At 42.0% G+C, this 27,105-nt stretch overlaps 3 protein-coding genes across 7 annotated transcripts in view; 2 read left to right on the top strand and 1 right to left on the bottom strand.

Moving 5' to 3' along the window:
* Positions 1-2,942, top strand: part of fchsd2 (FCH and double SH3 domains 2) — a 29,990-nt gene extending 27,048 nt beyond the window's left edge. The window contains exon 21 of the mRNA XM_076146595.1: positions 176-2,942. Within this exon, the coding sequence (XP_076002710.1) occupies positions 176-268 (93 nt within the window). The 3' untranslated portion in view covers positions 269-2,942. The remainder of the gene's footprint in view (positions 1-175) is intronic.
* A 2,962-nt stretch (positions 2,943-5,904) lies between these two features.
* yif1b (Yip1 interacting factor homolog B (S. cerevisiae)) lies at positions 5,905-8,902 on the bottom strand. Of its 4 annotated transcripts, none has more exons than XM_076146526.1 (8): positions 8,763-8,886; positions 8,263-8,365; positions 7,724-7,853; positions 7,277-7,381; positions 7,061-7,197; positions 6,799-6,954; positions 6,411-6,504; positions 5,905-6,260 (listed from the first exon to the last, which is right to left on the bottom strand). In XM_076146526.1, the coding sequence occupies exons 1-8, from the start codon at positions 8,797-8,799 to the stop codon at positions 6,105-6,107; spliced, it is 918 nt and encodes a 305-aa protein (XP_076002641.1). In that variant the 5' UTR covers positions 8,800-8,886; the 3' UTR covers positions 5,905-6,104. The 4 variants fall into 4 exon arrangements, with proteins under 4 accessions (XP_076002641.1, XP_076002633.1, XP_076002659.1 ...); XM_076146518.1 differs by having other exon boundaries at positions 5,906-6,260; positions 7,724-7,856; XM_076146544.1 differs by having other exon boundaries at positions 5,907-6,260; positions 8,772-8,902.
* A 6,061-nt stretch (positions 8,903-14,963) lies between these two features.
* Positions 14,964-26,923, top strand: alkbh8 (alkB homolog 8, tRNA methyltransferase). 2 transcript variants are annotated; one of them, XM_076146557.1, is made up of 12 exons: positions 14,964-15,100; positions 17,584-17,717; positions 17,821-17,921; positions 18,033-18,161; positions 20,185-20,280; positions 20,348-20,452; positions 21,497-21,567; positions 23,203-23,309; positions 23,565-23,707; positions 23,820-24,073; positions 24,531-24,680; positions 26,087-26,923. In XM_076146557.1, the coding sequence occupies exons 1-12, from the start codon at positions 14,966-14,968 to the stop codon at positions 26,615-26,617; spliced, it is 1,956 nt and encodes a 651-aa protein (XP_076002672.1). In that variant the 5' UTR covers positions 14,964-14,965; the 3' UTR covers positions 26,618-26,923. The 2 variants fall into 2 exon arrangements, with proteins under 2 accessions (XP_076002672.1, XP_076002681.1); XM_076146566.1 differs by lacking the exon at positions 20,185-20,280.
* The last annotated feature ends 182 nt before the right edge of the window (positions 26,924-27,105 follow it).

Below are 27,105 nucleotides of genomic sequence, written 5' to 3' on the forward strand. Positions count from 1 at the left end.
CTCGTTGCAACTCAGCAACACATACAAGACAAAACACACACACACACACACACACACTCTCCAACTGTATTATTATAGGATAAGATAGGATGGGGTGTTCTACAGTGTCTTGTTGTCATATAGTAAGTAAGATTCAGCACAATAAAACGTTCCTGTTATTTCCTCTCCGTTGCAGGTGCGAGCAGCACCTCCCCCACCCAAACAGCACCCTCGCCAACGGCAAGAGAAAAGCGATAAGTTGGAGGAGGTGGAGATCACGCTGGTGTGATAGATAGGAGAAACAGACACAACATAAAGGACTAATGTTTGAATAATGAAACCACATCCACCCTCATCTTCCTCACCAATAAACTGAGGAGAAAAGACTAATTAGATCATGTAATCTCTGTATTGAAGTGCAGTAGAACACCCACCCTTCACCATTCTTCCATTCTCGCCTTAACATCTCACCTTGTCAGGCAGGTGTTGAAGAGGAGGAGGAGGGAAGAAGAGTGCAAAGTCATGAAAAGTTTGGCAGGTTTTTCTTTTTCTTCTTGAAGTGGAACACTGGCAGTGTTACTTAATCTCCTGATCTTCATCTCCTTCACGTCTGAACTCTGTTTGTTCCTCTGTACGTTGTGTCAGTGTGTAGATCAGAATAATCTCAGAATCAGAAACATTTGTGCTTCTCTTCAGGTCTGTAGGTCCTTGAATGGACCCTTATGGATCCATGTTGGTAGCTGCCGACTGATGTGAGAAGGCACCCATGGTGACTATAGGATAGAGATCCATGACAACATTCAGAGGGTTTAGGGTCAGAGGTCACAATAATAGTATCTAACTAAACTTCCGGCTTCATGTAGAGGAGCTTTGAGAGGCTTTAACACATGTTCATGGATCCATAGGGGTCCATTCACAGACCTACAGACCTGGTAAATTGGGGTTGTAAAGATACATCAAGGTAGCAATCCAACTGCATCAATATGAAACCTTATAATCAATAATTGATCATTTTGTGAAAAAATTTACAAAAAGGAATGAATCCTTCTGAAGACGTGCCAGCTCCTATATTCTTTGTACCAATAGTGTTAGTTAATTAATTTCCTTATTCCTTGCTCTCTGTAATGCTCAATTCTGATTGGTCAAATGCAAGTTTAGAGAGGTCATTGCAATAATTCAGTCAGTTATTTTCTCATTCATCTCCTGATTGTGATTGGCGTGTTGAAAGTTGTAAAATCTTGAATGGTAATTTAAACAATGGTGAGAGCAGAGCAGGAATGTAGAGTCAAACTTGCTGCTTCCTATTTGGCTGCAGGTGTATTTTAACACATCATGGTATGTAATCTACGAGTATAGGTTCAGTGTGATGTCATTGGAATGTCTCATGTGGATGAACTGAAGGACAGATTGTAAATACAGGTGTGGGGGGGTGTTCCTCCCTCAGCGCTCTCTGGTAGGCGTCATTATCAGTCAGTGAGTAGCATAAACACACATGTAGCTATGGAAACGCTTCCTCTTTGAATTGGGTCAGGATGTTTTTATTATTTTTGCTGATCTGCACTCACACTTATCTTTTCCCTCCATATGCAGAGGAAAACACGGAAATCTTTTCATGTTTTATGTTTCAGCTTTGAAAGAACAAAGTTTGATGCTGTGGATTCTGTTTCAGTGTCGCCCCCTGCCGGCTGAGCCTCACATAGATTCAGAGTGCACATAGCATGTGCAGTTACACACTCAGTGTCTCCACTCTTCCAGAGAAATGGAGACATAAATGTCTCTGTAATTGGTAATACTGTAATTTGCGTGCGTCCGTGCGCGTGCGTCCGTGTGTGTTCCATCCCATTTGCAGTTGTGAAATGGAATTTCAGTTGAAAATATGATGCAAAATTGTCATTTGGATTGTAGGTACAATAATACAATGTAATTGTACAATAATGTACAATTACAGTGAAATTCAATTCAATGAAATCCAGAATCCATAAATTCAATGCTCGATTTATAGGTAGTCTGATTTTATTGTCCATATTCAGACAGTAAATGTCTGCATGGGGGACATATGTTCAATCATATTGACGTACCTCTTCTCGGACAAACTACTCATAATTTTGCAGCGATAAAGGATACAATTTTGTGTGATTTTAATTTAGCTGGGATCATGACTGTCTTGTGGTCTACATGTTGTATGGGTATAGGAACCCAAGCTAAAGCTTCATGTAAAGCTCACTTGATGGTGTCATCTTGATGACATTGAAATCAGCTTGTGTTTTCATCTTCCAGTCTGACCATTTGTGCTCATTCCTACGGTGCTTAGCAGAGGAAAAAGCGGTTTGAATGAGTTTCAGCGCAGCTTGATTCAGATGTTATGAGATGTTCTGACTCCATGTGATCATCTGGACAGGTTCTGACACTGATGTGAGACTTTTTGGGAAAAGTGGCTTCAGTATTGAGAAATGCTTTTGAACAAAAACGGTATATATTCTATGCATCAGTGGGAAGAACCTAATTTCGGGAATGCACTACTTCAGCAAAGAGTCTCTAAAATAGAGCCTAACAATCTGAAATCATTTGTATGAATTTAATTCCCGTTCAATTCATATTTATCAATTAAATTGATTTGTAAATTCTGTGACTTTCGCTGGAAGAGACAAGCAGAAAAAGACTGATCTCCCTGACATTGTTTTTGATTTACTACACAAGTTCATCCATTCACAAATCATTAAGTACCCAATCAATCAATCAATCAATCAATCAGTTAATCAGTCAATCAGTCAGTCAATCCGATGTGTTTTTCTGGCTTTTCTTATGAAGACTGCGTGTTTACAGTTTTTGTGTTTGGCATTGGAGCTGTAAACAGCTGCTGTTAGTAACAATGCACACCAGACCGTCGCCGTGACAGCATATTATTATGGGCTGTAAAAAAAAAATGTATTTATTGTGTACAAATGTTAATAAAAAATGTGCAAACTGGGTGTGTGTGTTTCTCTGATTCTGTGTGTGTGTTTCCCTGAGTATGTTTGGGTTTCTGTGTGTGATTGGGTGTGACCCTGATAACACAGATAAGCAGGTTTCCTGCTGTAGCAGTGGATCCAGCTCATGTGTGTTCTTCAGAGCATTAGAAGCTTGTGCCTTTTTAATTCATTATTAAATTTTGCGCACAACAATGTGATCAGTCACAATTAAAAATGTTAATTGTTGCCAAGGCCTTGCATATATATATATAGACAGTAAATACATACAAAACATATACTGTATATTGATTAATTGTGTGTTTAACGTGCAGGCGTGTGCCGATTCCTCTTCCTACTCCGGTTATCAAGGTTGCTTGTGGAAAGTTGCATTCACTGGCAGTGACTAAAGGTAGGAAACTAAATGGAAGCAGTTGTGGATGCAGGACAATGCAAAAATGTACTGAGGGATTTTTATGAAATTTTGTTTCCCTGGTCAGTTGGATCTGGGTCAGTAGGATCTGGATCTGGATCTGGTGGTCATAAAGTCATCTTCAGATAAGAGCACTATGTATCCAGGCAGAGCAGAGTGTCTTGCAGGTATACATATATGCAACTAGCACCATCATCTAGCTGAGATGGAGCTGATTCAGTAAAGGACTAACAGTTTGAATGGATCTTCAGCAGCCACAGAGCTCCATCCAGAATAGACCACACACTGTTGATTATTGATTTACATTCAGATCTACTAAACTTTATTCAGAGAGAGATCATTCAGGTTAATTTTGGGGGGGGGGGGGGGTGTTTCGAGGTCAAGGGGTCAGATTATAAAGGTCAAATGTAGGCAGCAATGTCTGGTTGATTGCTACTGCTAACTTGGATAGAAATGTTTGAGGAGTGTTTTCCTTCTGTATTTTGTGCTCACATCATATATTTATTTGGACTTTTTGTCTGCATTAGCAGCATACAATACCCCAAGATGCAGGCTTCTCCCGCTTTTCAACCCATATCAAACATACATGCATGTAATCACATTGACTGATTGATGTGGTTGTAAATGGATAAATGTAGACATGCTAAAGTTTACATCCATAGTGACGTGTGGTCAAGGGAGTGCCTCCCCTGTGTCATCATGAAATGTAAAAACCAAATAATGATGACAAATAAACAAATAAATATTTGTCCACTGATATGTGATAGAAATGTAATTGTTGTATGATTACAATCATTCCAATGGTTTTATAGTCAATATCGGTGAATTTGTGTATTTTCCTGTTCAAATACGGGGGAAAGACGCGAAAGGAGGCAGTCTCCTCTCGGATTGCGCAATCCCTCACAATAGGGGTGCAAAAGGTATGTAATTATGTGATAACTTTACTGGTCCGGCCCACATGACAACTTATGAGGCTGTATGAGTTTGACACCCCTGGTCTAGGTCATGTATTTCATGTATGTGTATAACATATTAGTCTTGCTGATCTGACATAACGCTGCAGTGAAAAAGCAGGAGGGGAGGCAGGCAGTACCTCTGCCTCACTGAGGGGGCGTGTGTGTCTGTGTGAGCACACGTGCTTGTTCTGCTATTGTTCTTCTTCAGGTGTTACAGAAAAATGGCATAGTGGGTAGCTAAAAAGTCAGGTCGGGAAAGTCAAGTGCACCGCATCAGTCCGTTTATTTTGCCCTGACTGTAAAAATGGAAGATTATATATATATAGGCTGAAACATTTCTCAAAACTGGACTTTCAATCAAAACTGGAAGTGAATAATGGAAGACCAATGCCGGAGCTAAAAGATTTGCTTCAAGCGACGGGACAGAAGATAACACGGTCTAGGTTTGTCGATTTTGGTGAGCTGGCTTTGCTCGGTTTGGGTGATTGTACAACATTTGAGGAAATGTCACACCATTTTGATGACACCAAAATGCAGAGCCTGTCAAAGTATACTAGATTCTTTGATTGAGTCTGATCTCATCGGACCAAATTATGACTATGTTTAACATACAGTCGGAATCAGAGTGACCAAGGACGACTTTCATCCCAAGCAGTAATCTCTATTGAGACATAGATTTTTAAAACCAAAAGAAGATACTATGACACCAAAGTCATAGAGATGTTTGTCCAGAAGGATAGGCGAATGGACTTAATTTACAAGTAAAGGTAAGACATGCATACCTCACTGCTGTACAGTCCACGACAAAGATGAAAGACCTTTGTCGTGGACTGCCCTTTTTTAAATTTAACGTTATTCTTTGGCCAAATATGTACCTGTGTGTGTAAAGAACGCTGATATCGGATATGAAACATAACCAGTAGTCAATGTGCAAGCAGCCAGTTGAATGGTGTGAATTTATGCTACTCTGTTGAATTCATGTATTTGTAAATCTGACTTTGAAAGAGTCAGTGCCTCCCCTGCCACAAACCTCACCTTACCTCACTGGTGTGTGTAAATTACAGATTAGATTATGTGCAATAGCAGTGGTTTGTCCTCTTGCGTCTGTCACAGTGACCTCTGCTGGTCACTTTAGTACGCTTGTGCATGCACGTGCCTCCAAAGTGCTGCCACTGGCTCCCACGTGAACAGAACCACTTATCCACATGTTGGTGGACAAGTGCTGCTGGTGGGGAATGCTCAGTGGGCATCTGAAGCTCGTGGGTGTGTGTGCTAGCTAGCTAGCTAGCTAACAGGAATGTACATTTTTAAAATGTTGATGCTTAATTCACTGAGACTTCAGTATGTCATCCGTGAAGCCTTTTTGTCAATGCATGTCATTTGAATGAGTGGTTTGTTTCCTTGTCAACCGTCTATATTTACAAAATGATGTAATATTGTACACGTTTATCTGCTCAACACAATGTATACAAGTTGGAATCTCATGCAGGAAGTCTGATCTGAACACACTGAGTACCCACCAGTATTCTTCTATACAGGATTAAATGGTTTCCCATTGATGTAAGTATGTAAACACATATAAATTATGTAAAGTCATCTTTATGGAAGCCTTTGGCTTAGTCATTTTATTTTATTGAATGCAAAGTTTACAATGAGGACAATTAAACAAGCCAACACATCAAACCCTGGGAGAAAGAGAGCGAGTCTAACTAACTCGCATCAACGTCCCAAACATACATAAAAACACACGCCTGTCCACACGAGGCCACAGTCTGTCCACGCGTATGTGTTCTATCGGATGAGGTGAGATGTTAGCCAGTACATGAACACAGGCTGGGCTGCCGCTATCGTCATGGTAATGTACATCCTCAGCTGGTTCTTGGTTCCTCTCACCAGCCGACCCTCAGCAGCTGCTTCAGACAGAAGCTTCAAACGCAGAGATCTGATCTGTGGGGCGGGGGGGTAGAGAATTTATGTGTGTGTGTGTGTTACAGCTCTTTGCCGGCTGACATGCGGCTCGGAGTGCTCACAGATCCCCCTTTCAAAGTGCTGTGGACATAAAGCGAAAGAGCCAAACCTTCGTGTTGACGTACTCACCATGAAGACAAATATAGCAGCACAGCACCACAGCAGACAGAGGTAGTACGCAGGCCGGCCGAACATCAGACCCGCCACCACGCCCACGATCATTCTACACACACACACACACACACACACACACACACACACACACACACACACAATAATGTAGACATTACATGTGCAGTAAACTTGGTTTGTTTGTTTAAGTGCTGCATGTTCAGCTGTTTTCTTCCTTCATGTATTTGTGGTCACTTGTTTAAACACAGGAACAAACTGTGAAGCTTTGTAGTTTGTTCCTGTGAAGCTTCATTCCGTTATCTTACTTCACTTATGTCACTGCTCCCTAATTGTGCGCCGGGTCAATATGCCCAGTCTTCTGGGCTTGGATAGTGCGAACACCCACCCGACGTATTTGTATCCAGAAAAGGCCAGCAGGTCGATGGTGGTCAGGTCAGTGTTAACAGTGACCAAGTAGAGTGACAGCAGAACCACCAGCACCTCCATGATGAGCCACACCAGCGCCGAGCTGGCCTGGACCCCCAGCAGCTCCAGGGAGAACCTGAGGGGACAAAGAGCGGCAGGTTCCTACACTTTCTGTCTCCACAAGTACCACATCACAAATGAACATGACTTAAGATAACAGTTAAGCGTGTGTGTGAGTGTACCTGTTCTGTGTGCCCATAGCCAGTCCTGCCACCAGTACGTATGTGATGAAGCCCATGGCAGGAATGTAAAGGTCAGGAGCGTTCACGTCCAAACAAGGAGCCACAGGACAGTCCTGCTGGTAACTCACCTCCCAGTTCTACACATCACACACCCTGTCATACACCCCGTCACACACGCACCCCGTCACACAAGCATGTCACAGACAGAGTTTTTACCTTGTGCATGTACGGAAAAACAAGCAGGCCAAGCTTCTTGCCCACATACAGCGTGTCCACAGCAAAGTAATACTTCAGCTTAGAGATCGGGATGAACCTGTCCAGCTGAAACACACACACACACACACACACACACACACACACACACACACACACACACACACACAAAGCCGATTCATGTTTGTCTGAATGCTCTTAGTAGAACATGTCAGCAGAAACCTGCACAGAACAACCATGTGACACATTTGAGCCATGAGATGATGAAGAGCTTCTCCATGTTTACTGCTCATCTTCACCACTAAACTCATTCACGACATTTGATCACAAGTTTGTCTGATTTTTAAAAATGTTTTGTTTTGCACTAAAATGGGAGTAACATGCCAAGTGATTTCCTTTGCCTTGTCTTTGTATGTATATGTATATATGTGTATATCTTGTCGGCCTCACGTTCTTGTCCATCATTTCTCTTCCCTGGGTTGCAAGCGAGCTGCCGTAAGCGATGGCCAGGTTGGACATGGGCTCAGACAGGATCGATGGACCAGGACATCCTCCTGTGTGGGGCCCGGTCTGCTGCTTCCTGCTAAATAATGAGATAGTCAAATGAGTGAACATTGGTTTAATAGAAAGCAGACTTTCGTAATGTCAGTTAAAAGTGATGCACAGGTTGATACAAATTCATGTCTGAAATCTGAGGTCATTTATGATTGGGTCATTGTAACATAACACATGAATCCAGATACGTTTGCTTATATTGCAGAACGAACTTCTGTCTTTGTGCTACACACACGCCCAGCCTCGATGCTGTTAACTGGAGGCGCACACACGCGCACACGCGCACACACACACACACACACACAGGGAGCTTCGGTCTTGTATTGACTTCTACCACAAAACACACCACTGACCTCGTCTGGACGCAATTGTCTTGGAAATTCAAAAACTTGTGTGTGTAACAGTATAAACATGTCAGCTGGCTGAACTCTGACCTGTGTCCCGTCTGTGATCCAGGTCTGAGTCCACTCGTGTCCTCAAACAGCTGACCAGCATCTGGACCTTCTGTGGAATTTCTCCTCAGACGCATGTTTGGCTCTGAGCCATACAGAGAAACAAACATTTTTATTCACTAGTTCCTCTTTTCATCAGCATTCAGAGGACAGAGTGACTAAACTCAACTCTACATGATTCATGTATTTACATCTCTGTGGACAGGAAGTCATTTTAGCGGATCAATATTTATTTTGCCTCTTCCTCTTTCATTTCTCCCCTTCTTTTTCCTCTCTCTCTCTCGTCACAGTAACCTGCTCTTTATTCTGTCAAGCTAACACGCGAAGAAGAATGTACCCAGATGTAACGTACGTGGTAAATGTGTACATTCTTCTTCGTGTGTTAGCATGGCCCGACTAAGTCAAGCTAACGCTGCATTGTGCGCTGTCATGATAGAAGCACACAGGCTGTTCGTACTGACTTTATGAATAACGTAACGTACGTAACCTACGCTGTCTGAAGACAGAGTCTGAATCCATGAGAACAAGTCCACACCGGCTCAGGTGCACGGTCGCACACTGAAACAGCAGTCGTTCAGAAAATTAACACGGATGTCGACCCCTGTATTTCCGGAACGTTAATCTGTAGCAGTGCGCCATCAGAGCGTTGCTGCCCCCTCGTGGTGACAGTCTTTCTAAGGTCCATTGCTGTCACGTTACTGAACTGTTTGCGGGAGTGCGGCCGACCCTTAAATCTGTACAAACACTGTATTCTAAGGTTTCGTTCACATCCCATTCTTTTGTACTGGCCTCAAACTTCTGGGCTTCTTGTTGTTGAATATCAGGTGTGGAGTCGAGCTGAATTATTCTGAACCTGCGATACCCAGTGGGATCAGTAACCTACAGCGCTCATGAACCATGACATATAGAGCACAAACCATCTTTATTCAGTACATAGGCTACTATTATGGCTGTTGTGTTCGAGTCCCAGAGTTTTTAGAGTTCATGGTAGATAACAATAATAATAATAACTTCCTTCTCAGTGTTTGTCAGGTCCAAGATGAGACAAGGGAACTTCAATCCTTTATATTGTTTCATTACACAAATGTACTAAGTCAAATGTAGATTCACGTGTACATTCTAGTGTGCTGCCACCAGGTGACTCACCCCTGCTTAAAAAAAGAATGTCATCAAACTATAAAGTGATTTCATCTAATAAATGTACAACAATGATGTCAATCAAACGAACAGAGTTTCAACAACGATTTCCCAAATGCCTTCCAGGAAGTCATGTACGAGGCCAAGGACAGTTGCACTTCCCTCATAGTTCAGGCCTCTGAACCAGGCTTATTAACAATCCTATTCTGTTCTATGGTAAAGTTGCTGTGTTTAATGGATGTTTGTTTGTTTACTCATGTCATGCTCCTAAACCAGGGGTGGGGAACCTCCACGGGCCATTTGGTCCAGCCCGCGAGGTGTGTGACTCATATATGTTATAGAAGCTTTATGTTTGCTCTGCATTATGCAAACATGGACTGAGTGACACATTTCATTTCAACACAGAAACCTTTTAACGCCACAGTGGAAGTTTAGGTTACTAATGTGACCAGCAGAGTTCAGTGTGATAGACACAAGAGGACAAGCCCCTCACACACACACACACACACACACACACACACACAGATGGTGAAGGGATTACTAACACACTATGGTTATGTAAGCAAGTGAAGCAGGTTCACTACAACCTGAAGGGAATCACATGAATATGTGATGTTGTAAATAAACATACTGATGGAAAGCAGCTTATATCTTCATTAAGTCTGAAATTAAACACAAACTCACATGGATATTATGCAGTTTCAGATGTTTTGCCCTTTTTGCACCGGTATGGCAAATCAGTGTCTTATTATTTTATTGCACGTCCCAGATGTTAATACATCTGTGAACCTACACAGGCGTGTGTGTGCGTGCGTGCGTGCGTGCGTGCGTGCGTGCGTGCGTGTGCGTGTGTGTGTTTAATAAGGTCACTGAATGCTGCTCTGTACTTGTATGTCAGGCTGCAGCCTCCAGCTAAACTTCAGACCATCTCCCTCTGTCTTTCCTCTCTGTGAAAAAGAGAAAGACAGAGAAAGAAAGAACAGAGCAGCACACAGGGGTAGATCTGAGCGCCGCCGTCTTTCTTCATGAACAGCTGACAGTAAGCAGAACTCTTTGAAGCAGAACGTCTTCCTATCTTCCTGTCCTCCTCTTCCTCGCTATTTGAGTTTCTGTGAGTACTGCATGTTTCTATCCTGATCTCATTCTGTCCTCTGACGTTTTTTCTGTCTTACATTATTCTGGGTTTATTGTACTTTTATGACTTTGGATGGAGGTGAAAGGAAGAGTGACTACATTTGAATACTTTGAGCTTTAAAACTCATTTTATTGTGCATCACTGGCTGCTTATGGTGTTTTGCAAGATCCTGTAGATGTGAAATAGACAGAAAATTCATATTGAAGTCATCTCATCAAACAGAGGTCGGATTTCTGCGCTATATGACTCATGATCAGATTTTCATCTGTCTGCATTGCTGATTAAAGTGCCCCTATTTTGGTGGACACATTTTATTTGGAATCAATCATGCAGCTTAATTTTGAATTGAAGAGAGGAGAGAGGAAGAAGGTCCATCTATACTAGACGTAACTAAGGAGGTACCGCAAGAGAACAAGAGACACAAACTGTGATCTTCTCGTCTTAAAGTCTCTAAACTTATCAAACACTGAGAGCTTTGTGACTCATAAGCGTGCATGCGTGTGTGTTTAGTTGAGTTTACTGTAACTTTGCCTTCAGTCTTTTTTATCATGTGAGCATTTGTTCTATATACCTGCTTCATTTCATTTTTTATCTTCATTCATTTTGTCACTTCGTCACTTGTTACTAAAACATTCTGCTGATTTGAACTCTGTGTATATAGCCATGGATCACATGACACATTGAGCTGTTTTCCAAATATCTGAAAGTATCAAATAAATGTCAAATGATGAAAAATTATCAAATTTCAAAGTTGAGTTTGCTGTGAAGTTTAAGCTGAATTAATGAATTAAAATGTTAAGTTCTGACAGCATCTTTACTCCTGTCACTTCCATTAATCATGACAACATTTGGATGCACTTTTGATTAAATATACATAAGTTGCTGATGTTAGTTTCCTTATAAATTATGCTGCTACATTTTTAAAAGGCTCAAATAACCATAATAATAAAATGAGACAATTATGCATGAATGATTTATTTTGGAACTCATGTTTACACATCACTAATGGTTTATAGATTCATTCAGTTCATTATGTGTTTGAATCTGTGATGTATAAGCTCATTAGTGCTCCTTTCATCGTTGTGTATGATTTGCTGTACAGCACTATGGTGCTGAACGGCATCAAACCTGCAGCCTGCTTCCTCCCCCGTTAGGAGCAGAGCTGAGCTGCGCTAAAGCGAGCGGAGGGTAACTCGCCCTCAAAGCTGAAGAAATGAAACTCTGTCACTCCTCAAGCTTTGTCCCCTAGTGGCGTTTTAATGAACAGGAGCTTTGTTCCTGTTGATGAGACTCGTCAGCTTTCGACGGACTCGCTTAATTCCCATCTTTCTGCTGTCCATTGTGTGTGTGTGTGTGTGTGTGTGTGTGTGTGTGTGTGTGTGTGTGTGTGTGTGTGTGTGTGTGTGTGTGCGCGCACAGAACGTTTTGTTTCGTGTCTTATTGTACATTTATTTTAATTCAAGGTTGTTTTAGCCCCACAAGACAAATAATGTCACACGAATATACAGTACATGAAGTGTAGGTGAAATTAAATCAAATGTTATTTGCTTTGATATCTCCTCAGAAATACAGAACTAAAGAATAATCCCTCCATCCACAGCATTCCGCGGCCTTCATGGATTCTCCCTGTAATGGTAACGTGTCCCTGCAGACGTCTAGCTCCAACCTGAACGTTGGAGGCTCCCGACCCTCTGAAGAAGAGAATGATGGAAAAGTGTCCAGTGACACAGTATGGCTGTGGATCGCTGTGCTGGCGACCATTGGCAACATCGTAGTGGTGGCTGTGGTTTGTGCCTGCGCCTTCTGACAAGACTTGATGAGGACATGAACATTCAGTCATGAGCAGCTTCAACTTCATTTTAATAACAGTGTTGACGTTCTTTGCTCCACAGTTTTGACATTTGTGAGCAGACTTATGCTTGTAAAATACTTCCTTTGAGATCAAATACAGACACCAAAACAGGAAGAGTTGAGCTTGCAGGTTGGATCTTCAGTGGTCCAAAGTTTTGCACATAATCCAACCCAAACCCTAACCCTAAATGCATGTCTTTCTTTATTTATTATATTATTTTATTTATATTTTATCATTATGTATTTTAATGTGTATTTATTCTGATTACTATGCATGAAGCACGTTTACACAGACAGGACAGCACTTATGCTTGGAGGGGAGGAAGACCATTACCTACTCAGCCTCGGAATCAGACAACGCTTTTTATTCTTTTATTGCTATTTATTCAGTCGCATGGTTTTATATTTTCATAGCTTGTTTGACTATATTTATGTATTTATTTATTTATTTACATTGACCCTATATATGTGTATTTTTTAGTTATGTTATTTATATATTTTAAGCACTATTTTATTATTTATTAATATACACATATATATCTATACTACTATTTATTTTGTCAAGCCTTGATTGCCATGATTGTGTACATTTCTTTTCCGTCCTTTTGTTTTGAACCCGGGTTCTCACTGGGAAAGTGGGAGTACTTTTACTGAGTCCATCTCTATTTTATTAGGCCACCGTGTGCCAGTGCTGCACAAATGTCCTGCACACATAATAGCAAACACTTTCATCTTATCTAACCTTAACCCTAACCCTAACAAAATTCCTGAATTTAAGATGACGTCGGTAAAATTGTATCATGGAAGTCATCCTGGATGGCATTTGTCGTTACCATTGCCACCAGAGCATATAGCATCAGCACTAGCCCGCCCGTAGCAAACTGCAATCTTAAACTCTCAGGCACCACGTGTGCCGCGTGTGTGTTTGTGTGGGGCCCTTGGTGTTCTCTACCAGAGTTGAACTCAAACTTGAGCCGGTCTCTCATAGCCGGTCTCTCATATGACACTGCAGCTTTTGTCTATCTGCACATTAGACAAAGAAAGGAGAGGAAGAGCAAACACAGATTGGAGACCATCAGAATGTCACCTAATACATTATTTAATTTTCAGTCAATGTAAACTAGGAAGTCACGGCCACAAATGCCAATATAATTTTCTTAGTAACCAACTTAAATAATATGATCAATAGTGTCAAAGGTTGCTCTTCAATCAAGGAGAATAAGAATGGAGGGAGCACTAGAATCAGCACTAAGGAGAAAATCATTTGATACTTAATTTAGAGCGGCTTCTGTTTTTGCTCTCTTTTTCTCTGTGAATGTTCCAGATGTATTATATATGAATTATATAACTCCTCTGTTAAAGGCTAAGCAGGTCTGTGAGGATTAAATGGATCAAACCGCCATCTGTCACACAGAACCATGACATCCTGCTTCCTGATGCTATGATGTGATGTGTGAATGTGATCCACAAGAACTTCAATTGCTGAAAGATTATGTCCCTTTATGCTCACTTATGTTATTATGTCACATTTAGTACACATGATGTTAGAAAAAGTTTTTTTACACTTGTCAAGTAAATGTACTGATTGTTGTATGCACACCGTAGTGAAGCACAAATGACACAGTTGTTGCAGCAGCAAAGCCATTGTTTTCTTAAATATTATGATATTTATCATTTAGTAGATTCAGAACATTTCACACCTGAAGTTCACATCAGAGTTTCACCTTTTGTTCCATTGTTTATGTTGGTAATGGTGCTGATCAGCTGATTGAGCTCACTGTGTTGTTGTGTTATTGCTCCTTTTATGACATCACAAAACGCTGATGATGCTGTGGCAGCTGCACAAATGTCTGCACAGTTGTTGTACAGTTCAATTTCCCAACTAAGAGGGACAAAACGGCAGTAATTTCTTTTCTATCCAGCCCTGGATTCAAGGTGGGAAAACGGAGGAAGGAGTCAATTTAGCTGATGAAGAGAGTTTCACTGTGGACAGCCTGAGATTACTCAACAAACACGAGGGGAGTTGGAACATCTCCAGGGTACCTGAAATAGTCATAATCTATTGCAATCTGCTGCAGTTTTCTGCCATGAGGAGCATCATGTGGCAGGGATATCCACACAGATTTATTCAGCTTGACCTCGATCACTACACTACTGGGAACCAGTGATGATGATGATCGCTGCCTCCGGTCCAGGATTTCTTGACTGAACCCATTCATCAGATCGCCAAACTCATAATCATCAACAGCTGAGTTATTCTTTTCTGCAGTGTGTAAAGTTGCTCCTTAATGTATTACACGGGATGTTCAGCACACAATGTTTGACGTTGTGCGAACACGGTTGCTAGGATGCCCGGTGAAATCAGCAATAATTTCATTGGTCAAATGGTTGCTTGTTCAGATTGGTGGAGGACTTTGAAACTGACGCCAGCAAAACAGAGAAGACAGTAGAGAAACACGAGAAGATGAGCTGCAAAAGACAGCAGCAGAAATGATAACAGCGCCGAAAACCAGAACCCTCATTTAACGCTTGTTCCACTCGGACCACTTAAAGTGACGGGCCATGGATGTTCGTGCGGACGGCCCACGGGCCGTTAGGCTGACTAAAGAGGAGAAGCAAATACTGAAAAAACAAATGAAAACTTCTTGCATGCTTCTCCGACATGAAGGCATCAGCACCACGAACCAGCCGACCAAGGTAGATAACAACAAAATGAAATACATTCACCGAACGCGTCCATTTACTAAGAGGAAGTGATCAGTCAGACGTTCGCATGCAGCAAAAAGGCTTAACGGACTCGATCAAAGAGTGAAGCGATATTAAAAGGTGTTAATGTAGTGGATGTTAGTGAGAAGCACCAAGAAACCGTAATTAAAGATAATTACCTATAGCTATTCTACAAACTGCAGTTTGAAGGAACTGCAGGGAAATCTTGGCTGGAAAGAAAACAGAAGAAGAGAGTGCTGAAAAGACAGAAACGTGTATTCAGCAGAAAGTACTGAATAAGTGTCTTTGAATGCATCATACTGTAACACAGGCGCCTTCAACGTTTTTCGGGCCAAGGACCCCCAAACTGATGGAGAGATGGAGCGGGGACCCCTTCTATATTTATTGTATAAAAGTGTGTTTTATATCAAACTGGGCCGAGTGTCTTGTATAAACATAGATTTTCTCATCAATGTCTGTTGACCCTGGAGGGATTTGAGACTAGTTTGAAAGTATTCAACAGGTTTGTCTTTTAAATGGCTGTGGGTTGTCTCCAAGTGACACTGCAGCTTTGATGGCTTCATAAATTCGTTTGACAGCACAGTAGATTAAATGACACACATTGGTAATAGATGAAAGACAACATCTTCTGCCTCCATTCATCCATTCACTACGATATGTTGGATTCATGTTATTGTGTATCTAAAGCAGTGGTCTCCAACCTTTTTGCCTCTGAGAGCTACTTTGACAAAATTTGTCAGAGAGCTCCTCATGTTTTACATTATTAGTAACACATGTCCACATGGCTGATTCGCCACCCAAACCAGCAGAATAAGCATCTTCTGTGTGAACATTTACAAAATTTCGATATCCAACACTCACATTTTGTATCAAAATGCACTTCAATTCAGCAACATGAGCTTCTTTTGTTCTGTATACATTTTCAGTGTCAAACTCACACTAATAAATTCACATCATATCAATCTCAAAGAAAACAAAACAATGTTATTACCGATTTTACTAATGCTATACCTTTCACATTTCACATTTGTCTGTCCACATATCACTGTCACAATTTCCCTTCACATTTCCTTTAATTCGGGGAATTCCCTGTAGTTCCCATGACATCTGTACTTCACATGCATTCAGTCTGTTCTGATGTTAATGAGATGACAGAGAGTGTGGTACTGTTTTCATGAGGAATTAAAATTGTTTTGGAATGTTCTTGCAGTGAAGCACGTCTCTGTTGAACATTTTTGAAAGGTTTTCCTGTTTGGAAGAACATACATTGGATTGAGTGGACATGACAGCTAAATTCTGCAAATTCTGTATTCTGCCTTTATGTTGTCACAATTGTTAAAATGCATGCATCCATTTGTTGGACTGACAGCCGATTGGCTTATAATCGTTTTGTGACAAAAGGGGGCGGGATGTCTGTGAATTTGGTTGGATATAAATTTTAAAAGCGTTACTGTGAAATGTACGAATTCTTTGAACCTTTTGCGAGCTTCCCAGAAACAGCCGGCGAGCTACTGTTGAAGACCACTGATTTAAACTACAGTGTAACATGTTTGGGGGTTATGGGTGGTTAGGAACTTCCCATAATCCCTTGGGTCGGTGTTTGGTGGGGTGTGTTTACTGTTTTACCGTTACTGTGATTGTTTTCTTTAATTATTTAATAGTAGTAGTAGTTACTGTTATTCACATGTACGTTCTAATTAATTGTTACTAGTAGTAGTTAATGTTATTTACACTTAGATTTAGTTACGCTGTAATGGCTGGTGGCACCATCAGTGAGAAGTGTGTTGCCTGCCGATCATTTAAGTCTGTTGCTGAACATAACTTTTTCGCTATTTGCATTACGAACCCTTGGCCCGCTACATCACATGACAAACACGGACTCCAGTGTGAAGTTGTTGGTTTGATTTGGGTATGAACCTACATTTCCATTGTGGGTCTGATGACCGTTTGAAGATTTCAGCCTGAATCGTATTTTGATGAATGTTGTGTTCAAATCAAGTGTCTTCGTCAAGTGTGCTCTGTATTGTTGCAACTCTACTGGACATGCAGAAGTTGGGTGAAGTTTTCTAAAAGGACATTAGTGGCCAAAAAGTTTAATAATTTGAAAACTATGAAAGATATAAAGAAGATAGTTTGGGAAGCAGTGGGAAGCAGTAGTCGAGTGGGTAGAGCTCCCGCTTAAGAACCGGAGGGTTGTCGGTTCGAGTCCCTGCCGAGGTGCCCCTGAGCAAGGCACCGAACCCTCAATTGCTCCCCCCTCTGCGAAGGGTGGTAATGTAATGTAAGTCGCTTTGGATAAAAGCGTCTGCCAAATGATCGTAATGTAATGTAATGTTTAAGTTCACATTCACAGTAAGATCTGCGTTCATGGGTGTCAGGTTTCTGAAGCAAAGTCTGCTGTGTTGTCATGTCTGCATGAGATCTGAACCTTCTGCTGAACCCGTGTCCCTCAGAGTCTGGTGGTGGCTAACGGGGGTCTGGGGAACTCGGTGATTCGGAAGGATCTGTGCGCAGCGCTCACACAGATGGGAGAGGTGGAGATGCTGTTGATGCCACCTCAGAAGCCGTATGCCTTCGTCACATACAGGTACCGGAATCCTGACCCCTACTTCCGGACTTCTGACACTTAATCCCTTACCACTAACACCCGGTTATGGGGTTTCTCTGTTGTGGTGGTGTTGTGTTTTCAGGTCAGCAGAGGGCGCTCAGAAAGCTCACAGCCTTCTAAACAGACATCAGTTGCCCTGTGGAGCGGCCAGTGTCACACTTTACCTCAGCTTCATCCACTCAGGTACCAGCAGAAAAGTTCTGCTTACTTTAACACCTGAGCCAACACCTTCCTCATATGTCCTCTCATTTTCTGGCTGGCTTTGTGTTTGTGTGTTTGTGTTTGTGTGTGTAGTGCCCCGTGAGCCCGAGGTGCGTGTGTCCTTGCCAGAGGGTTTAGTTTTGATTGATGACTTTGTGTCTGAAGAGGAGGAACTTCTGCTGCTGGCTGCTGTTGATTGGTCGTCCTCTAATGATGTCACTTGTAAGTAGCACACAGGTTTGTTGTGTATCTGTTGCTGTGGTGAAGCTGCTATATCAGGACAACGTTTAACCCTCTAGTCTGCGTAAACTAAAATGATACAATACTGCATTAAGTCAGTTCAGTTATGCTGAACAAATTACTGCATGGGTTATTACAAACCCCAATTCCAATGAAGTTGGGACGTTGTGTAAAACGTAAATAAAAACAGAATACATGATTTGCAAATCCTTTTCAATCTATATTCAATTGAATACACTACAAAGATGTAATGTTCAAACTGATAACTGTATTGTTTTTTTGCAAATATTCACTCATTTTGAATTTGATGCCTGCAGCACGTTTCAAAAAAGCTTGGACAGGGGCACGTTTACCACTGTGTTACATCACCTTTCCTTTTAACAACAATCAATAAGCGTTTGGGAACTGAGGATACTAATTGTTGAAGCTGTGTAGTTGGAATTCTTTCCCATTCTTGCTTGATGTACAACTTCAGTTGCTCAACAGTCCGGGGTCTCCGTTGTCATGTTTTGCGCTTCATAATGCGCCACATATTTTCAATGGGAGACAGGTCTGGACTGCAGGCACTGTTGTTGATATATGGCTTTCGCTTTGCATGGTAAAGTTTTAACTTGCACTTGTAGATGTAGCGACGAACTGTGTTAACTGACAATGGTTTTCTGAAGTGTTCCTGAGCCCACGTGGTAATATCCTTTACAGAATTATGTCGGTTTTTAATGCAGTGCCGCCTGAGGGATCGAAGGTCACAGCCATTCAATGTTGGTATTCGGCCTTGCCGCTTACGTGCAGAGATTTCTCGAGATTCTCCGAATCATTTTATGATAGTATGGACTGTAGATGATGAAATTACTAGTGATGTGTCCTTCCGTGTCGAGGCTTCGAAGCGTGTGTCGAGTACTCCAGGAAGATTTTGTCGAAGCACGTATCGAGGCGTGTGTTGGTGACGTATGTGGTAACTTTCGAAGCCTCGCGAACCTGCCGTACCACGTGACTGATTCAGGAGCTGGTTCGCCGGTTGGGCGCGCGATTCGAGATACGAGGGGCAGCGAAACGCAATCGATCCCCCAGCTGACGTGCGGCTCGGCTTGAGTGCTGCTGACTGATTTTTCGCTTGGTGTACAAGATTATACATTGGTGTACAGCATTATACAGCACGCTTCGAACCCTCGACACAGAAGACACATCACTAATTTATTTATTAGCATTCAGCAATTAGCATTAGCAATCATCCATTTATTCAATTCAAAGCTTCAAACACCAAATCCATGGTCTCAATACAATCAGTGCCCGTTTTACATTTATTGTCCACTTGATGGCACAGTAGAGCAAATGAACCGTTGTGAAGCTTCGGCCCACGTATCGAGCAATTGGATGGAAAGCTTCAACTGTTCATGAGGCTTCATCCCGCCATCACTAGAAATGACTAAAATCCTTGCAATTGTACGTTGAGAAACGTTGTTCTTAAACTGTTGGACTATTTGCTCACGCAGTTCTTCACAAAGTGGTGAACCTCGCCCCATCCTTGCTTGTAAACGACTGAGCCTTTCGGGGACGCTCCTTTTATACCCAATCATGACACTCACCTGTTTCCAATTAACCTGTTCACCTGTGGAATGTTCCAGACAGGTGTTTTTTGAGCATTCCTCAACTTTCCCAGTGCTTTTGCCCTTGTCCCAGCTTTTTTGGAACGTGTTGCAGGCATCAAATTCAAAATGAGTGAATATTTGCAAAAAAACAATACAGTTTACAAGTTTGAACATTAAATATCTTGTCTTTGTAGTGTATTCAATTGAATATAGGTTGAAAAGGATCAGCAAATCATTGTATTCTGTTTTTATTTACGTTTTACACAAGATCTCAACTTCATTGGAATTGGGGTGGTCTTATGTGTATGGTACCTTGATAATGTGAATAAATGAATGATTCTTTATGAGATAACAACAATAGCATTAAGGAGAGGGGTGATTCCTAGTAAATGTCATTTTCTGGTTCTGATTCATTTTAGTTGAGAAAAGTCTGAAGCACAGACGAGTGAAACATTTTGGCTACGAATTTCGCTACGACATCAACAATGTGGATAAAGACAAACCGTTAGCTGCAGGTGAGTTTGACCCGTCTAACTCATGACATCATCCCAACACTGCAGCTAACCTGTGTGTTGGATGCAGGCCTTCCTGAAGTGTGTTTCCCTGTCCTGGATCGGTGTGTAAGGAACGGATACACTGACATCCTGCCAGATCAGCTGACTGTCAATCTCTACATGTCAGGACAAGGTGAGAGTGTGTGATTATACATAATCATTGTGTTTGCTATGATCTTGTGTCATCGTCATATGTTTTTCTCCAACTCCTTACAATGAGCTCACATTCATCTATTCACTCAGTGATGCAGGCTCATACATCAGGAGCAGTTAGGGGCTCAGTGCCTTGCCGATGCGCAAGCCCGAAATCAAACCTGCAACCTTCAGATCCCTCAACGCCTGCTCTGCCATCCTCTCATATAAAACTACATACAAAACATGATTATATCATTTATCATTTATATTTAATCATTTTTTAAATTGTAATTTAAAACCCGGAGGTCCCGCCCTTAGTCCAATGACGGTAGCTAATGCTGCGGGGAAAGCGTGGTTAAATCGCCAAATCGGCACTGAGATTATTATTATTGTAGTTTAATGTTCTCGTTAATCTGACTCATAAAATAAATAAACCATTGACAGTCCGGCACCAAGGGGCGCTTTCACCCATTTGGTAAGCCTCTCACATGGTGTGGTGTTGACAGTCTTTTGTATTGAAAATCAGGTAGTTCTCCTTCATTTCAGTCATATGCATGGTTTCCTGGACCCCCAATGGTGAGGGGCTATCAGCTCTCTGTCCTTTGTATTACAATCCTGATACATGTAACCTTGGTTAACCCTCTCATCTCATTCTTATTGTATTTATTATTGAGATAATATTTATATATATTTATATATATATATATATTCACCTTTCAATTATGATCATATTCATATTTTACATTCTGATATTAAACAATTTTGACATATCAAACATAATATAGTACATTATTGTGATACAGCACATTATTACCACATATGTATATAAATACTGTATAACCTTTGACCACATATGCAGACATAACAAATAATGAAAATGTGCTCAATAATTGTAAATCGAAGGTAAACAATAGATTATTAAACAATTTTATCAGAAAGTACAGACTGAATTTGGTTCCTGTTCTTCCTCATGTGAGACGAAGGTGAAGACTAAACATAGCTTTTAATTGTCAAACACTCAACTCTGACACTTTGATTGCAGGGATTCCTCCGCATGTGGACACTCACTCTGCCTTTGAGGACACCATCCTTTCACTGAGCCTGGGGTCAAAGGTCAGCATTCGGCGTTTTTGGTTGGGAACAGTGAGGTCACATTCAAGGAAGTCAGGGAATATTGGTCAGTTTATGTTGCCATTTGACAACAAACAAGCCCAGTAAAAGACCATGTGCTTACGTTTCTGAAGACATTGCAATAGGCCTGATAAGTGTGTGTGTGTGTGTGTCTCTTCACTTAGGGCAGGGGTGTCCAAACTTTTTTCACCGAGGGTCACATACAGAAAAATATTTGAAGGACTGGGCCACCTGCTAGAGGCGGAGTATATTGCCTCAACTCTAGTGTAATAAAGCAAAATCAATCCAATGTAGGTCAATTATGTCCGAGAATGAAAAGAAAATACAGCCTACATCACAGCTCTCCATTAATGTGTTGTCATTTAATTTGTCACAAAATTGGTTGGCAGTGTTGGTTTATTCACTTTATCAAAAATTGCTATCAAAATAAAATGAAAAAAATAACTGGGCAGAGGTTTAATCATACGAACATTCAAGGCAAACAAAATCAGACACTTCAATATGAAAGGATTTCTTAAGTCACAATAATAACTAAGTCATCACCATAAATATAATAAACCAGAAAGACATAAAACAGTAACAGAAAGTTCAAATAATAATTGATTCAATCACAAGGGGTGTGTGTGTGTGTGTGTGTGTGTGTGTGTGTGTGTGTGTGTGTGTGTGTGTGTGTGTGTGTGTGTGTGTGTGTGTGTGTGTGTGTGTGTGTGTGTGTGTGTGTGTGTGTGTGTGTGTGTGTGTGTGTGTGTGTGTGTGTGTGTGTGTGTGTGTGTGTGTGTGTGGCTGATTCAGTCTTAGGTCAATGAACTTTGGCCAGTGAGGGAGCATGTGTGTGTGTCTTATCACCCAAGAGAGACAAACATGCAGCATGCAGGATCTATGCTGAAAAGCACGGTCATGAAACTTAAGGAACACAATTGGTGAAATATTAATCATAGAAAATACAGTATTCCTTACAGTGTGTTTATCTGCTTAGATCTAAATCTGACTCTAAATCTGCCCAAACATCAAAGCCTTACTTAATAGAATCACGTCCGTTTTGTGATTCTCTGTAGCAACGACTGGACAGAGCGGTCTGCTGCGCTGAGGGTCCAGTGAGTCGATTGTTTGTCCGTTGTGGTGAGCTTTGCTCCAAGTCTTCGGTCCTGGGCTTGAAGAAGTTGGAAAACTGTGATGTAGGGAGAGAGGCAAAGTGAATCGCTCCCTGGTCCACAAGTTGAGTCACGGTCAGACAAAAGCAAAAGGAGGTGCAGGCCTTGGAGGTTCTGGGTTCACTGGACCAGAAAATCCAGGGTGGGGTTTTTGCCTCTTCCTAACTGCGTCTGTCGTGCACGGAGAGAATGAATTCAGAGATTCCAGGGCTTTTATACTGCAAATAACCTCACAGAGCTGAGTCTATGACAATATTTCAAGCATCCCACGCAGTGATGCTGGGCTTTGGACTGAAGGATGTCTGGCAGGCCAGTGGTTGGTGGTTGTGGTGCGAATGATGTCATAGAGATGGCTGTCGGTCCTTTCGGTTGTCAATCTACTTTTGTTCAGTTAACAGAGAAAATGTTAGCTTACGTATGTATGTTCAGAGACTCGTATCAAAACAAGTGAGTGTGTGTCTGTCAGGTGGTGATGGAGTTTCGCCACCCCGATGGCTGTGTGGCTCCTGTGCTGTTACCCAGGCGGAGCCTCCTGGTCATGAAGGGAGAGAGCAGATACCTGTGGAGTCACGGGTAAGAAGGAGCCTCACACACTTAATTGTCTGTAGCTGCATATTTTTTTAGAAAGCAGACAAAGTTGAGCAGTGACTTATTTTACATACCTAACAACAACTTCTTGCCTACTTACTTACTTAGACGTACTTACTTGTAGTCGATTCCCTCTGACTAGACTAACTGTCTCAGCCAATAGAAAAGCAGTGGCAGAGCTACAGTTCCTCTGTCGTCCAGTAGTTGAGGAAGTACTGCAGTTTGTTTGCTTTTTTTCAGGATCACACCAAGACAGTTTGACATGGTGCCTGCCTGTTACCCGCAATGCCCTGTTCAAACCACCTCTGACCTCACTCTGAGTAGGAGAGACACCCGCACATCCTTCACTTTCCGCAAGATCAGACATGGCCCCTGCTGCTGTGGTGAGGTTCTCGCGCCCTTAGCAGTTTGTGCCTCTGTTTTGTGTATACTCTGACCTTTTCCATTGCCTCGCCTTTAAAATCCCCCCCCTACTTTCCTGCTTCCTCTCTCCAGTGTTCCCCTCCGTCTGTGACAGTCAGAGGGCCCCTCTCCCCTCTCTTCCTTGTTGCTCTGCCGACGCAACTCATCTGGAGGAAGTGTACGTGCACCGGGTGTACAACTCCATTGCCTCTCACTTCAGCAGCACTCGTCACTCTCCATGGCCTGGCGTTTGCCACTTCCTGTCCTCACTCCCAGCAGGGAGTGTCCTGGCTGATGTGGGCTGTGGAAACGGGAAATACCTGGCTGTAAACCCAGAAGTGACCACAGTGAGTGATAATTGTAATTGTACACAGCATTCACACTGTTGATGCCATCTTGGATTTTGAGGCGGACGTCAAAATCCAAGAAGTCGGAGGAACCTCACCGACCCAGAGGTTTTTGAGGTTCTTCCGATTTGAGGGGGTGTTCCATTTGACATTTCTGACTGGGAACTCCCATTCTCATTAACTCAGCAGGTTTTTAGCAGAAAGGCTCCACAGGTGAAAGTTCAGTTCTTAGTTCTTACTTTGCAGGAAAGTGGATCAGTTTGTCCTTCCGACTGCTTCACATATCCAGTGGTGTTAAACAATAATATCAGTATCATTCGGATTGCACCTCTGACACTCTGACATGTGAACACTCGGATCAGATCAAACTTTCCTAATAAAATAGAATAAATAACAAACAAATAAATTGTGTGTGTGTGTGTGTGTGTGTCTGTGTGTGTGTGTGTGTGTGTCTTAGGTGGGCTGTGACCGCAGTGGTGCTCTACTTGACCTCTGTGGTCAGAAAGGTCACCAGGTGTTTATCTCTGATGCTCTCAGTGTCCCTCTGAGGTCATCCAGCTGTGATGCCTGCATCTCTATAGCTGTCATACACCACTTCTCCACTCAGGTACACACACACACACACACACACACACACACACACACACACACACACACACACACACACACACACACACACACACACACACATACACATACACACACACTGAGCAGAGTTTGACTGTAAGCTGTGTGATCATGAACATCTTACAGGTACATCTCAAAAAATTAGAATATCATGAAAAACTGTGAAATATTTCAGGGCTTAATTTTTGGAAATTTTGATGATTATGCTTACAGCTAACAGAAACGCAAAATTCAGTGTCTCAGAAAATTAGAATATAACATAAGATCAATCAAAAAAGGATATTTTAAACAGAATAGCAAAGTAACACCATGGTCACTGAACCAGCTTTTGGTACCTTTGGCAGCGTGGGCAGGTGCCAAGTCTTGCTGGAAGATGAAATCAGCATCTCCATAAAGCTTGTCAGCAGAAGGAATCATGAAGTCGTCTAAAATTTCCTGGTAGATCGCTGCATTGACCAACACCAGCACATGACATGACTGTTGCTCAGTGGTCCAAAGTCCTCTTTTCAGATGAAAGTAAATTTTGCATGTCATTTGGAGATCAAGGTCCCAGAGTCTGGAGGAAGAGTGGAGAGGCACAGAATCCACGTTGCTTGAAGTCCAGTGTGAAGTTTCCACAGTCCGTGATGATTTGGGCATGTCATGTGCTGGTGTTGGTCCACTGTGTTCTCTGAAGTCCACAGTCAATGCAGCCAGCTACCAGTAACAAAAGCTGGTTCAGTGACCATGGTGTTACTGTGCTTGATTGGCCAGCAAACTCGCCTCCCCTGAACCCCATAGATTCTATGGGGTATTGTCAAGAGGAAGATGAGAGACACCAGACCCAACAATGCAGATGACCTGAAGGCCTCTATCAAAGCAACCCGGGCTTCCATTACACCTGAGCAGTGCCACAGGCTGATCGCCTCCATGCCATGGCGCATTGATGCAGGAATTCATGCAAAAGGAGGCCCAACCAAGTATTGAGTGCATAGAAATGAACATTCTTTCAGAAGCCATTTCTGTTTAAAATATCCTTTTTTGATTGATCTTATGTTATATTAAAATTTTCTGAGACACTGAATTTTGCGTTTCTGTTAGCTGTAAGCATAATCATCAAAATTTCAAAAAATAAAGGCTTGAAATATTTCACTCTGTGTGTCTTTCATCTATATAATATATGGGTTTCACTTTCTGAGATGAGTGACAAAAAATATTGGACTTTTCAATGATATTCTAATTTTTTGAGATCTACCGGTATAATGTGGATACTGAGATCAGACCACAGCGACATTGTTATTATTCATTGTTCAAACACTTTATTGTCATTGAATTCACAACAAAATGTTTGTGTGTGTGTGTGTGTGGGTGTGTGTGTGTGTGTGTGTGTGTGTGTGTCTGTGTTAGGAGCGACGGTTGGCGGCGGTACGGGAGCTGGTAAGGCTGCTGAAGCCTGGTGGTCAAGCGCTCGTCTACGTTTGGGCTTTTGAACAACAGTTCAACCAGCACAAGTCAAAGTACCTTAAAGAGCCAAAAGACAGAGAGCATGGAAAACAAGGTCCCCCCACCCACAAAGCTGAAGAAAGTGTTCAGAGCACAAATCATGCAGGGAGCTCCAAATCGCCGTGCGAACTGAGTGTGCACATAAACCGCACAGCCTTCAGCAGCCAGGATCTGCTAGTTCCCTGGCACCTGAAGGGGGGAAAGCCAGGAAACAAACATCTCACTCCTCACTCCAGTCAACATTTACATACCAACACAGCCTCTGTTGCGCACAACACTAGCACGAATCCACAGCCGGAGAGCGTCTTCCACCGATATTACCACATATTCCAACAGGGAGAGCTGGAGAGCCTCTGTGCACAGCTGACCGCGGTCAGGGTGACCAGAAGCTTCCATGAACAGGGAAACTGGTGTGTCGTACTGGAGAGAGAGTGAGAGAGACAAAAGAGAGACGAGAGGGAGTGAGACAGGAGAGAGAAGAGAGGAAGTGAGACGAGGGAGAGACGTGATTCAGAAAAGAGAGGGAGTGATAAGAGAGAGACAAGACAGGGAGTGAGATAAGAGTGACAGGAGCGTGAGTGGGATCGAGAGGGAGACAGACCTTTCCAACAAATATTTTGAGACCTGATATTCAACAGATGAACTGTGTTCCCTCACACATAAGGTTTACACAAAGCATCCCTTCTTGAAATGTATCAAATAATTATAAAATGCTTTTAAATAAAGTACAAAAATACTGAACTTGTAACCATACAACCTAAAATGCACTTTCTGTTTTAAGCACGTTTGTTTTTTTCATTGTTTTGACATTCCTTCAGTGAGGTTGTGATGAATGAGTCCCGTTGGTGCACACGTCTGAACACACACTGTCGCTTCATTTTGAACTGATTGTTTTATTTCAAAGACAAAATGGAAAGTGGTGC

This window comes from Genypterus blacodes, unplaced genomic scaffold (genome assembly GCF_046128005.1).
Source record: "Genypterus blacodes isolate CSIRO-AG114 ecotype Tasmania unplaced genomic scaffold, CSIRO-AGI_Gbla_v1 ptg000003l_1, whole genome shotgun sequence".
NCBI classification, from domain to species: Eukaryota; Metazoa; Chordata; class Actinopteri; order Ophidiiformes; family Ophidiidae; genus Genypterus; species Genypterus blacodes.

Coding starts and splice junctions, on each gene's coding strand:
- alkbh8 (XM_076146557.1), top strand. CDS start 14,966: ATGGATGTTCGTGCGGACGGCCCACGGGCCGTTAGGCTGACTAAAGAG. Junction 23,310..23,564: donor AGATACCTGTGGAGTCACGG/GTAAGAAGGAGC, acceptor GCTTTTTTTCAG/GATCACACCAAGACAGTTTG. Junction 24,074..24,530: donor TAAACCCAGAAGTGACCACA/GTGAGTGATAAT, acceptor TGTGTGTCTTAG/GTGGGCTGTGACCGCAGTGG.
- yif1b (XM_076146518.1), bottom strand. CDS start 8,799: ATGGATTCAGACTCTGTCTTCAGACAGCGTAGGTTAC. Junction 7,857..8,262: donor GGATCACAGACGGGACACAG/GTCAGAGTTCAG, acceptor CTCATTATTTAG/CAGGAAGCAGCAGACCGGGC. Junction 6,955..7,060: donor GCTATGGGCACACAGAACAG/GTACACTCACAC, acceptor TTGTCCCCTCAG/GTTCTCCCTGGAGCTGCTGG.